The following is a 13,689-nucleotide window of genomic DNA, read 5'->3' on the forward strand; positions in this document are numbered from 1 at the left end:
AAAAAAAATAAAAAGGCAAGTTGCAGTAGTTGAACATTTGAAGTTTTGGAGTAAGTGGAGTGAAAAAAATAGGTTGTTTTTTTTTGAGTAAAACATTTAAATAAAACTTGAAGAAAAAAGTCATCATTAGTGTATAACATGTAACACAGATGACGGAGACTTGATGAGCATACAAGTTTAGTAATTCATGTCATAATGGAAGAGCGAGCTGATGACTAGGGCTGTGGGAAGTCTAAGAACAGTGCAGATGTACCAAACCCTTGGGAGGCAGGGTAGGAGGATTCATTACTGAGACTGGATTTGGACAGTGAGGAAAGATGCCACCTGAATGGTAACCTCAAGCTCGTGGCCTTGTGGGAATGACAGCTTAGTGATGCTTTGTATGCCTGGAGCAACTTTACCTGGACAGGAACCACAGCAACAAAATGAAAACACTCTCATAGGACAATCCAAAACCTCCTAGCAGTCACAAAAGATTTTTAAAACGCCTTTTTATACTTCACTATTAGAAATGCTTTACAGATGCTCACTGTGAGTTCATTTATTTGAAATTAACACCTATTCTTACAATAAATTTGCATATCCATTTCTTCAGGCATCAACCAATTAAAATTCTTCTGTTGAGTTGTTGGAAGAGGAACCACTAGAAGGAAAGATATCATCCACATTTATTAGTTCCTTGCACAATTGCTGTAATTGCTGTAAATATAGCGAAGAGGTTCATGATGGGGACTTCTCCATAACAAGTGCTAAATAAGCCTCAGTTTACTCCATTTAAAGCAATTATGTGCATGTGAAATTTGGTTTTGAAAAACTTTTATTCCAAATGACTAAGATTAAAAACAAAAAAAAACAAACAAAAACTGTTGCATTTCTGGATGTAAATGGTAACTTATCCAGAAAATTTGTTCATGCTAATTCTTGTTTTTTGAGGTTCAAGGCTTCCTATGCGTTACCTTAAAATTGATATTAAAAACAAAGAATCAGGAGCAGTGACTGCTTTGGCAAGAAAACAGGTTCTAATTTGCAATGTTGATCAAAAATGTGACATCAAAATATCAGAAGGAAATAACTAGCCAGTTGGTGAGAGAGAATGAAATTGTAAGTCATAACTAATAAAGGCATAAGAATATCCTGTAGAACTTTTTGATTCTGTCATAGATCAGTCTGAGTTTTTATCAATCTCATATTAATGTTACTTTTGGGATTTTGACTAAGTAATTATAAGTACAGGACTGAGATTCACAGGAGCAGAGAAGGATGGAGATTTTGCAGTTATTTGTATAGGAGAAAAATTAAAGTGATGAATTCTTGGAGGAAAAGAATGTGAATAAAGAATATGAAGGGTAAAGAAAATAGAAAATGAAATAATATTAAAAGTGTTTATCAGTTCAATTCTTAATACTAAGAACTTTATAATCATTATTTTATTTAATTTTTCCAACCTGGCCAGGTAGGTATTATCATTTCATTTTTAAAGGCAAGAGATCTGAGGTTTAGAGAAGGTAAGTCACTCGCCGAAGTTTACAGTCCTTACAGCAGTTCTCAACCTTTCACAGGGGTCGCCTAAGACCATCGGAAAACACATATTTTTGATGGTCTTAGGAACCGAGACACCGCTCCTCTATCCATCTTCAGGCCCACATGCAGGTATGCCCACATACGAGTACATGGCGACCCCTGTGAAAGGGTCATTCGACCCCCAAAAGGGTTGCAACCCACAGGTTGAGAAACGCTGCCTTTGAAGAAAAAACCCATAATAGCACATTACATAGACTCATTTCCAGATTTGTATATCTCTCACGCTGTAAACATCTGCTTAATTAAATTTCCCCCCATCTTTTGATTTCATTTTCAAGCCTTCTTGATCCTTCTTTACCCCTGTGAACAATTTTGTCAAAAGGAAGAGAGTTAAAGAGCTAATATTATGGTTCACTGGGCTTTAATATTCCTATACGTGCTCTTTATAGCAGTTGCTTAATTTGAATGAAGCAAAGTTTAAACTGCTTAAACAAATAGACAGGTTGAATCCTTTATAAATAATGGATTATTTATAATCCATTCAGTCAGAAACATAGACCAGGCTATTTGTATCACGTTGCTATGGCACCTATAGAAGTGGGTTTACTGACCTCTGCTAGGTCTGACTGTGATGCTGTGCGCTTACATTGAGAGGAACTATGATGTGTAGAGTTGCATCAACCAAAGGACCTGTCTGAGGACCCAGGGGACCACTTCACACAGGGTCCTCATTATGAATATCCTCAGAAGAAATCCCTCCCTAACCATAGCTTCAGGAATACTTGTAATTTCGTGACCAGTTACCTGGTTTATATCTTCATAAATCATGAAAATTAGATTTCTCTTTTTGCTTTGTCTTACAGAAATCATAGAGTCAAAATTGAGACACAATAGAGAAGATACCTCTTTGCTTTATGACTGAAACTTTTTGAATATAGCTTGCTATATAAAAACAGTCCATGTGATGTACTTTAATATTATCCATTATATTTTTTTCTAGTCAATATTTTTAAATGCTATGCAAGACCCATTAATGGATCATGACCTGCAATTGAGAAAAACCTTGGTCTACAGTATGCATTTTTAGATTACTAATATTGTTGGTTTTATTTTTTAGCAATAAATAGTTTCTTGCATATCTATTTTTCTTAATTATTTCTTATTTATATTCTCTTATATTTTATATCTTCCCTGTAAGCTGCTATTAGTCTTTCTTGTGGAAAAACTATAATTAAATAAATATCTGAATGGACTGATCTAATAAACTGAAATTGTAGAGATTCATTAAATGGACATTTCCTGCAAAGAGCTTGTGGTTTACTGATGAAGACAGTTATGAAATAGATAAAATAACAAATAATAAGTGATATATTAAAAGACAGAACAAAGAAGACAGGTGAGAAAAATGACTTTTGCCTAAAGGAATTATGTTGGAGTTGGAGCTATAAATAAAAATCAGTTTTATCTATGAAAAGCATTTTCTTTGAGTGCTAAATATAGTCTCAAAGTGCTCATCACTGTTTTAATCATCTTAGCAAAGAACTAATATGTCATAGTTCTCTAAAGCTTTTGCTACTAGGAGTGAATGTATATTGAGAAACATTTTCTAAATGCTCCCACTTAGGACAAACAAAATTATCCCAACAGAGTTCTGTGACTTTGACCTTTTAAAGTCTGGCAGAAACCACGTATTTACTGTATGCGTGATGTTGTATCCAAGAGCTGGGTATAGACAACCAGTCAAAGCCCAGGTGTGTTTTCTGAACTCAGGGGGTCCACCCACTAAGTGCCCACCTTGATGTACACACACAAAACAGAAGCAATGAGGCGCTGAGCGACGAGAGGAAGGCAGTGCAGCATTTTTCTCCTGTTGAACATAAACTGAGTACAGGTTTTATATTTCTGTAGACACAATGTATACAAATATATTACACCAGCAAATTCTCCGATTGCTCTTGTCACCTATGTTTTCATAAAGGAAAATGTATTCAATAAATACATCTCCTGTGTATATTTTTCTTTCTGATAGGAATCCTCTCATTGCCAACAGTTATTTCTCTAAAACTGAGGCAATTAAAAGAAATATGTAGTGGGCTTAATGAAAGCTTTATATTCTTACAACCACATTTCTTTTTTTACCTGGGAGGAGTGGGAGTCAATATTGGAGAAAGCTGAGGGGGCCAGACACAGCTGCTAAATGATAAACATCTATTGCAATCATACAATACATATGTCTCTACCCCTTTCCTGTGACCCCTATTTCATAACTGTCCCCTGGTGATCCTGATGATACTCTTTTCCTCTTCAAGTGCTGTTGAAATTAGCAGCACATCTTGCCATCTCTTCCTTTAGAGCTTATAAGCCCTTCCTATCATAATTCCTATTAATTCTAATTTTTTTTCTACATCCCATTCCAGAGAACCCTCTTTGCACTGCCATTTACTTATTTCTCAAACAAGAGATGACAAGGTTTTAGGATTACACCTACTGACTAATTGAGTCATGTGCTATGCTTTTTAAGATAAAGCACGTTTTCTCTATTGGAACCCAAGTAGATCTCAGCTGGCTATTATGACATCCAACCAGGGATGACCCAAGTGTAAAGATGGTGGTGACATCAATGAAAAAAGATGAAGATATTGTAGGACTTGGAGATAATCATTCAGAATTTGTGCTTTAAATTCTGGTAATGGTTGATGTCTTATCTGAATTTTATGTTATCTGATCTAAAATACTAGCTACCTGGGAAGTGGGAATTACCTCACACTAATTTTGCCATAAAGGTCAATTTGGCCTTAAAAAGAAAGGGGCAACCTTTCCTTCCTTCCTCCCTCCCTCCCTTCCTTCCTTCGTTTCTTTCTTTCCTCCTCCTCTCTTTCTCCCTCTATTTCTCTCTCTTTCTTTCTTTCTTTTTGCTTTCACTTATATAGCTCTGGGTCATAAGACCTTTTTGTATTTATGTTTCTTCTCCCTAGTGGCCTCCCTTTTAACTGAATGCTGATGAGATGATGTCTCTATTGACTACTTTCATTCACCTTACAAATGCTCCTCAGAACATGAAACACCCAGTGAAAATAACTCAGAAAATTTCATCTGGGTGTTCTCTTTTGTGTGAAGAGTCAGAGAAATAACTGCTCTTCCCCAAGCTCTAAAAACATAAACTGATGCTACTGCTTCTGGTTTCATTACTATTGTTAAGACGTAGGGCAAGGAGCTACAGATGAGGATAAAGCTAACGTAAAATTAAAGAAAGGTAACTAAATAGATACATATAAATTCTTCCCTTTCAAAAGCAGGTAAATGCCCACCTTTCCGTTGAAAACAACTGACCTATAGTGGTTAATGTTTAGTATTAGAATAACAGAATATTTTATGATACTATGATCATGATAATTCATGTAATTTAACACATACTATTGCCTTTGGAAAACTTTTAATTTGTCATGTGTCCATTGCTACATAAATCACAAATTCGGAAAATGGTATTTCTAGAGTTTTTAGCCCTTCTTTCTGTGAGTGCTTTCCAGTTATGCACTTTTGACATGTAAGCTATTCATCATTCCTAAAGAGAGATGAGTATACGGATAGTTGATTGAGGACTTTTTGTAAATAAGGTTGGCATGACAGGATTTCTTCTTATTTAATGTTGCTATAGTCTAAAATACCACTGTATTTTTAGTGTTGGAAACTTATATGTAATAATTAGCTTAATAATTTATACTTAATTAATTTATATGTAATCATATTTTCATATATCACTCATCTGGCTAATGTCCCAATTACTGTTGTTCCAGTTGCTCTCACTTAGGTCACTGGTGACTTGTTAAGGACAATATTTGAATTCCTCTATTTTATACCATTAATTTATATACTATTTCAAACTTACTCCTTCATTGGCTTCTTCTTTTGTTTTGTATTTTTCATAGATATAGGCAATGATCATTAGTAACTACTAAGACCATTAGGTGAAAAGCTAAAAAAGCTGATAGGTACTTTATTTATTTTTTGGTTTTTTAATTATTATTATTTTTTTACCTTTGACCTCCCCCCCTTTTTACTTGACAAACAGTGTAAATTAGGATTAAAGATACTGTTATGTGGGGAAAGCTCTACCCTTCTTTTAATAGTCTGACTTTAGATATGCCGCATGACCTTCTGGTTCTTAGTTTTCTATAAAATTTCCCTTCTACAGTCATTTGAGATTATATATCTATTTTTGAAACATGTTGTTTATGTAGAGTTCTTTAACATCTGTTCATTCATACTTTAAGAAAGACATGGTCTTAAAGAACTGTAGATGTAAAACCACATTAAAATCACAAATTTGTGATGACACACTATTCCTGGCAAGAAAAGTGATCCATAGATGGCAAACCCAGTGGTTCCAGTTCTGGAAAGGAAAAGTTCACACATACAATTGACACATTGACTTAGGTCCTGCTAAATGCCAGTACCTACTCAAATTGTGGGAGATCAGTGAAAAAACAAAAGTAAAAATCCTGGGAGCTTATCATTATCTATTGAAACTATGTTTAAACCCAAACGTATTTGTTGTAGATGTGGTTATTTATAAAGCCCTTTTCTCTTTACTATAGCCAGTTATAGAACAATGAAATAATATCTATTACTATAAATGTCTACCCTTTATGGAAAAAAGATGCATTTGCAATGTGAGTTTCTCAAGGGCTGATATCTACTGTAATATTGTGATATTATGTGGAATGTGAATACAATTTGTATTCACAGTCAATGTTACAAGATTCAGATTCTCACTGTGTTTTTGTTAAATGTATAAATGGGTTCTCTTTTTAATATTGAGCTCAAATTTTCATTTTTTTTTCTTTAAATGGGGCTTCTCTAGATTCACCTGGGACTAGAGGATTCATAGGCTTATTCTTTTCAAAGTTGGCCTGGGGATATTTCAATAAGATTTGCAAGTTTGTAATATCATTTACTTAATTGGTAGATATCATCAGAGATTTTCACTTTTCATTTATAGCTGTATAAAATAAAATTGCAAAGCATACTGTTATTAAAAATATCTAAACTTATAGAATATTGGAAATAACCAATGGAAAAGGAAATTGCAGTTGTATACTTTAGGGAACAAAAAAATCTCTCCTTGTCTTCATTCATTGTTTTGAAGTTAATGAGTTGAGACAAGATCATGAGCAATATTTTAACTACAGGAAAGTAATACGTTTTTATTGTTAATTTTAATGCAGCTTCCACAAGCAAGATTGAAATCTGAAATTCAATCTTATTAATGCTCCAAGGGAGTCATTAAAATATTTAAGCTTTGTATAATAAAAAATAGTATGTAATATCTATAAACAATACACATTGTCATTGATTCAAAGTTTCATTCTTTCTCTACTTGATGGACATGAAAATATTTATTTGATTACATGAATACATTGAGATCCTATGTTTTCAACATATCCATCATGTTCATATGCTATATTAAAAAACAAATGCATGTCTCTAATTTTATAATGTTCTTATATTTATTACTATTATTTATACTTATTTAATGGATACACTAAATATTTTATGCTTTGAAAATATTAATGAAGAAATCATAGACTTATTTGCAGGACAAAATTCAGTATGACAAATGCTACATTAATTCCTGCAGAAAATAATGGTAGAAAACATAGAGTATTATGTAGTCTGTGTGAGAAATATTTAGAAGGATGTCTTATGCTTTAACATAACACTACTTGTGGGAAAGGTTGTTGGTATCATGCACATAAAGAGTGGCTGGGATTTTAATAGTATGGGAATAGACCAAAGACTTTCCAAGGTAGGAGATAAATGTGGCTAAATATTCAGAGGTAAAAATGGGCATATTGTGTTAGAGGGATAATGAAAGATATATTTAGGAGAAAATATTTTCACATCGCAATACTAAAATATGAAGTAAAAAACAAACAAACAACTCTGAGTGTGCGTATATGAATATTTTACTGGGAAGATCAAGGGTAAATATATTCTCAAAAAGATACATTAATCCAAATGATTTTAGAGTTCTGCATATAAGAAAGAAATATTTAAGTTTTAAACAATTCTTTGTTGTTGAAAATTAACAATAAACTTGTAAATGATGGTGACAAAGGGCAACCATTCTAATGAATTGTATAGCAAAGTTCAAATGAGCTATTTGAATGACAGAGAATGACTGCTTGGGCAAAGGAAATTAGCATTGCCATCAATAATTTTAAGTTTTCTCAGGTTAAAGAGAGTTCAACCAATATGAGCTTGTTCTGGTAGAAGTGGTCTTAAGTGCCTGTATTTCTTCTACTTATTAAAATTTAGCAAAATATGTTTGTATTGTAGTGGAACAAACAATCAGGATTTTTGGGGTTTTTTTGTTTTCCACCATTTATGAAGTACTAGGTATTGTAGAAAAAACTTTGTGCAGCTTAGAGCCTACCAGCTAGCCTTCTGGCCTTTACCTGAAAACTAAGGAAATCATATAGGAATGGCAATATATTACATATGCAAAGTACTTAAGCACAATAATTGTTTAGTAGGCTCAATAATCAAAACATAATAAATTCTCCTAATATAAGTTTCTGCTTTCTAGTGAATCTCTCCTTTTTAACATTCCAGTCTTAGCTGTCAACCTCAACACAGTCTACTGTGATATCTTCCTCCGGTAGTCTTTGAACAATTAGGGTTTAAATTTAAAACAGGATTAAAGGGAAAGATTTCATGGTCTAACAAATAAAAATTGCACCTTTCTTCGTATAGTCAATTATAAATAAAATATCTCAGCACTTAAACTGGATGCATAGTTTTTATTTGATAACACTATGGGTAGTAATCATTTTCGGAAATTTTACAAGTAAAATGATAAAACAAAAGTATAATATAGTCTCACCTTGTGTGCACACTGATCCTTGATAGATTTATCTTTAGAATTGTTAGTATAAACCTGAATAAAACAGGATCACCCTAGACACATTATATATGGTCTCTTGTTGATATTTTTCTGTTACCAAAAAATGAATGCTTTCAAGCGGAACCTTTTCTTTTTCTCTTTTTTGTAATTCAAGGACTACCTTTGCATTCTTCATTCCTCTGAATTTCAGGGTCCTCGCTCGTTCCCCTAGCCCTCCTGTTCCTCTTCCTCCTCCTCCTCCTGTCTCTCTCTTATCTCTATCTCCCCCCCTTTTCCTTTTTTTTTCTCTCTCTCTCTCTCTCTCTCATGCTCTCCCTCTCTCTCTTTCCTTTGCCCTCTTCCTCCACCTGCAGCCTTCCCTCTGATCTCTCTGTCTCTAATAAGTAGACAGATCTTTGATTCCTTTCACCCTTTGGGCTGCACTTGAATGTAAGACACTCGTCAGACTCTACGCTCGTTTTTCTCTTCTACACTGGCCTCGGGGATCGTTCATCCAATGTCTGCCAACTGTTTAACACTTACACCACTTGGGGTGGACTCTTTGTAAAAAAAAAATCTCTAATGTTATGAAACTAAATAGAAGGTTTTGACAAGGGATAGATGTTTATGGTCTAAAAACACTGCAATTTTCCTTTGTAATTATTTCTTCTTTAGTATTTAAAATATGATTGGTAAAAATTTAATTTTCACACAACTCTTGATTAGTTATTATGCAATATGAGCAACAATTCCTGGATTTGTTTTTAAATATATATTAAGTAGTAAATATTCTTATACTTTTTTTGTAAGCATGGAATATTTCAATAAAATTGAATAGGTACTAAAATTAAAGAAATTCCAATTAAATAGCTTCTGGGAGTCACTGATGTTTTCATTACAGAGAATAAATAAAATAATTTCTAAAATATAGGCAGTATGATATTAGAAAATAAATGTTAAAGTATTATATTTTCTAGCTTTCATAAATCATTTCTTCTGAGTTTTGTAATGATATTGTTATTATCTAAATATCTTAATTATTAAGGAACACTAATAATCATATTTTCTAATATTTCACATTTAATTCAATTAAGAAAGGAAATTATAAATTATAATTTAATGACCCATTTAAGAATTAATCCAAAGACAGCATCCTTTTTGTCTTTTATTAAATAAAATTGGAAAGAATAAATAGGTTATACTTGAGCTTTACAGGACTTAGTAAATATATTTTACATTTATTTTGTTGTTACTTCAAATAGTATTTTCTTAAATGGTTAGAGATAATAAATATGAAGGCAGTATCCACACTTTTTAAATTTCCCACATTAAATATATTTGAAAGCAAATTAGCAGAAAATATATGCCATTTCCTTGAAACTCAATTGGATACACCTAGCCAAATATGAATTATCTTGTCAGTGTTTATAATAAAACCTATAGGCCCCTATAGGACTCCAAAATAAATGTATGGACTTATTTTCTGGGAAAAAGTCCAAACTCTGAGATAGTGATTACCAAACTTATTATGTAAAAAACTATATTTGTAACCTAATGCAATGACAATTTCTGAAGTCATTTAGGACTTTACAATTGTGATTCAGCAAGTTTGAGGGGAAACCCAAAAACCACTTTGGAAAATACTAGTCTAGAAGGTATATTCAGCCAATCCATAATAATATATGAAAAAATAATATAGAAAGTTTTTTGGGGGATTCATGTCTTACAAAGCCTTGTGAATAATTGTGAACACAAATGAAAAAAGATAACACTTGTAAGATATTAAGGTATATAATTTTGAAATTTTCTTATCAATATTTTCTAACTTCAATATCTGTGTAATATTAGACTAGAAATTAGTCTTCCAAATAATGAGTATCACTGTTTTTGTTTGCGATCTTAAAATTGTCTAAAAGTGGCTTTTACATTATTTACTATACCATAAGTTTCCACTATTAGTAAGTGATTCCTAAGTCAGTATCACATTTCCGTCATCAGTAATAAAATGCTTTTTCCCCATGTACCAGGGCTCACCTGGAGAACGTGGCTCAGCAGGTACAGCCGGTCCAATTGGATTGCCAGGGCGTCCAGGGCCTCAGGGTCCTCCTGGTCCAGCAGGAGAGAAAGGTGCTCCTGTAAGTAATTTCAAAATATATATATATTATACTGCCACCCTGCACAAGTTATTACTTTTTATTCAAGGATATTAGCTCTTCATACTCTATTGCATTCTCACTGCATATGTGCCTGGCATACAAACACACTTCTTTTTATATCTATAATAGAGAAAATTTCAAAGTCAATTAAATGAGATGACATTTTTCCACCCTTTATGAAACCCTAATACCTGTGAGGGAGTTGGATATTATTAATGTAAAAAACTTCTGATTTTGCTCCTTTAAAAAAATAAAATTGGAATTTTGATTAGAACCATCCCTTGCTGCTTTATGTTAGAAAAGTGTGCACTTTTCATTCTTGTAATACCACTTTATTTCCAACCATTTTCATAGTCTATAAATGAAACCCAGAAAAAGTGGCTGTTCTCATGTAATTTGAGTTTTGATTTACAGTAAATAAGGTGGAAAATATCTGACCAATTATTTTATCTTATATTTCTAGGACTTTAAAATTTTATATTTAAATAATCATGGACAATACTCTATTCATTAGGTTTATGTTTTTTTGTGAAGATTTTTTCCCCTGTTTTTGTTCCTGTATTTGATTTAATCAAATTAACTTTCTTGAAAAAAAAAAAAAGCATTCTCTCATCCTTCAAGATTAAAACACCAACTCATTCAGTAAATGTAAATGAAAATTGCCAACCATCATACACCAAAATATGAGTTTAATATTTTGGTATACATGTAAGTCTTGAAACATATAAGCTAGTTTAAGCCTATGAATTTCAAAATACCTTTTTTTATCACTAAACTTTAGTTTTTGCAAGTTGATTCAGATTAAGCAAGTTGCTTTCATTGTGCAAGCATTTTCTCTCATTACTGTTTGTGATATTACTCATGTTTGCAAATTAAAATGATTGTTTTCTATAATTCATTACCTTTCAGAAACATTTAAAATATTAAAATGAGGCATGCCACCTATGGATAGGGTTTCTGAGTAACAGAAAAAGTACATTTTCTTACTGAGAATTTTTTTAACCAATATATTCCTAGCTGAGTAAATTTGTTGAAAATTTAGATATTGTTTTCTCAAATGTTAATAAACAACTGTGAAAATTTTATTCTTTGCTTCCCTCTTATAAGTTCTATAATTTCCAACCAAGCTTGGAAACTAAAGATTTTGTCCATATAACTTTTATAGTACACTGTGCACTATGAAGGGATAGAAAATACATTGATTCAGACCCTTTTGTATAAGTTCATTAAAAAATTCAGGGCACCCATATCTTGGCACAACGCAGTGAAGAATGCATACAGATGAAAAGGACATATATTGGTTTTCATATTAATTGAGGAAATACTAATAAGAGAGGTCAAGAATTCTTTAAAGGATTGAATGCTGGGTTTTAAAGTGGTTAAATACCTTGACTTTATGAAGAAGTAAAATACTGAAATAAAGAAAAGAATATGGAAAAGTACTGAAAATTATGGTAACAAACTGGGTGAGATAGAAGAGAAATTACTGCCCTTGTAAGAGCAAAGATTCGGGCCTGGTTTTCATGGTGACTGATGACATTCTGATGAGGAAGGGACAAGGGAATACTTCCCCCATCTTTCCTCTCTCCATTATTCCCACCGCCAACAGAGATTCTAAGATGTTCATTCTATTGTTTCTTTTATCCAATAAATAGTTACTGAGAGCAACTAAGTACTAGACACTGTATTAGGTAGTATTGTTTAAGAAGGTGTCTATTAGGGATGGTAGCATAAAATGGTTATAAAGTCCTTGGGTGAAAGGACCCATAGACTTCCATGTGGAGCTTTTATAAAAACTGATGGGAACATTGGCAAAGATGTGAAGTACAGCCTTTTACCTTTTCCTTAACCCAAATGTAAATGTTGCATTTAAACTCCTCTGAGCAGCTTGTGTTAGAAAATGCAATGTGATTATCAGCAAGTTAAGGCTTGCATAAAGAATGACAAGGTGGGGATCTGCGGAAGGCAAGCCCTTGGTCCACTTATCCACCAACCCAGCTCCTTGCAAGAGAGAAAGTGGAGAACAAGAGCCATATATAGCCATGTGACCTACTTAAGGCAATAGCTGAGGCCTAATATGCATCCCCAAATTAGTCAGTTGGATTAGAAACTCTGAGGGTGGGAGTCCTGGGAAGCAGGTAGGGAGAAGGAAGCTACAATCTTTTCTAACGTAATGCATTGATAAACGTATTTCAATTAAGGAGAATAGTTGAAGAAAACTATTAATTGCGTTAGGGAGGTACTGGATTCAAGGATTACAGATAGGAAGCTATGTTGCTGATGCATCTATTTAAGAGACAGCTGTAGAAATGGGGGAAAAAAATCCTAAATCAAAAACTCAGTGAAGGCAATGTATTAACCATAAATGAAGTAGGCAGTAGTAGTTGGGGATACTAGAAAAAATGTCTAGTTTCAAGAACATGTGTGTACAAAGCAGAGAGAACCATCAGTGTCAGAATTGTAAATCCAGGTGTCATTTAGAATAAGAGTGACGTTAGGAACAATATTATTGAATTCCCATTGATACAATGTTGAGGGAGAGTAGAGATTTGGACTCACCCCTTTGGGAGAACCATAATGTTGGGAGTTTTTAAAGGATCCATTAAGAGGGAGAGAGTGGAAAAGAGTCCATGAGTGATAGGAAATATATCCAAAGGCACACCATCATGCCCCTGGCCAAGAGAGAAAGAATCTCTTTTGTTGAATGCTGTAAAAGATCAAGAATACTGAAAGCTGAGAAACAACAAAGAGGATCAGTATTTGGCCAGCTGGCCATTCATGATTTTAGGGTAATTAATTGGGTTCAAAAAGAAGGATAATAAAGATGGAATAGGTATGTGTAGAGCACCTCAAGTAAGCCATAGGATTAAGAGAATAGTGGGGCAATAAGGGGAGATACTAGCAGAATTGAATGCATTATCTCATTATTTTTATTGTAATGCACATGTATTTATAGACTTAACCAATAAGAAGAAAAGAATTAGTGAAAAGTGAGGCAGTTAAGGATGTCAGAATTGGGTTGGGAGCTCAGTTCTATCATTTATTTAGTTCGTGATTTTGGCTAATTTACTGAACGTCTCAAAACCTCTGTTTCCTCATCTGTGAAAAGAAAATCACCATAATATT

At 33.2% G+C, this 13,689-nt stretch overlaps 1 protein-coding gene across 1 annotated transcript in view; it reads left to right on the plus strand.

Annotated features, from left to right (window-relative positions):
• COL11A1 (collagen type XI alpha 1 chain) overlaps positions 1-13,689 on the plus strand; it is a 146,209-nt gene that overhangs the window by 82,856 nt on the left and 49,664 nt on the right. Inside the window, exon 37 of the mRNA XM_019630455.1 lies at positions 10,435-10,542. Coding sequence (XP_019486000.1) covers positions 10,435-10,542 — 108 coding nt within the window. The remainder of the gene's footprint in view (positions 1-10,434; positions 10,543-13,689) is intronic.

The sequence above is a fragment of the Hipposideros armiger genome, unplaced genomic scaffold (genome assembly GCF_001890085.2).
Source record: "Hipposideros armiger isolate ML-2016 unplaced genomic scaffold, ASM189008v1 scaffold_915, whole genome shotgun sequence".
Classification (NCBI taxonomy): Eukaryota; Metazoa; Chordata; class Mammalia; order Chiroptera; family Hipposideridae; genus Hipposideros; species Hipposideros armiger.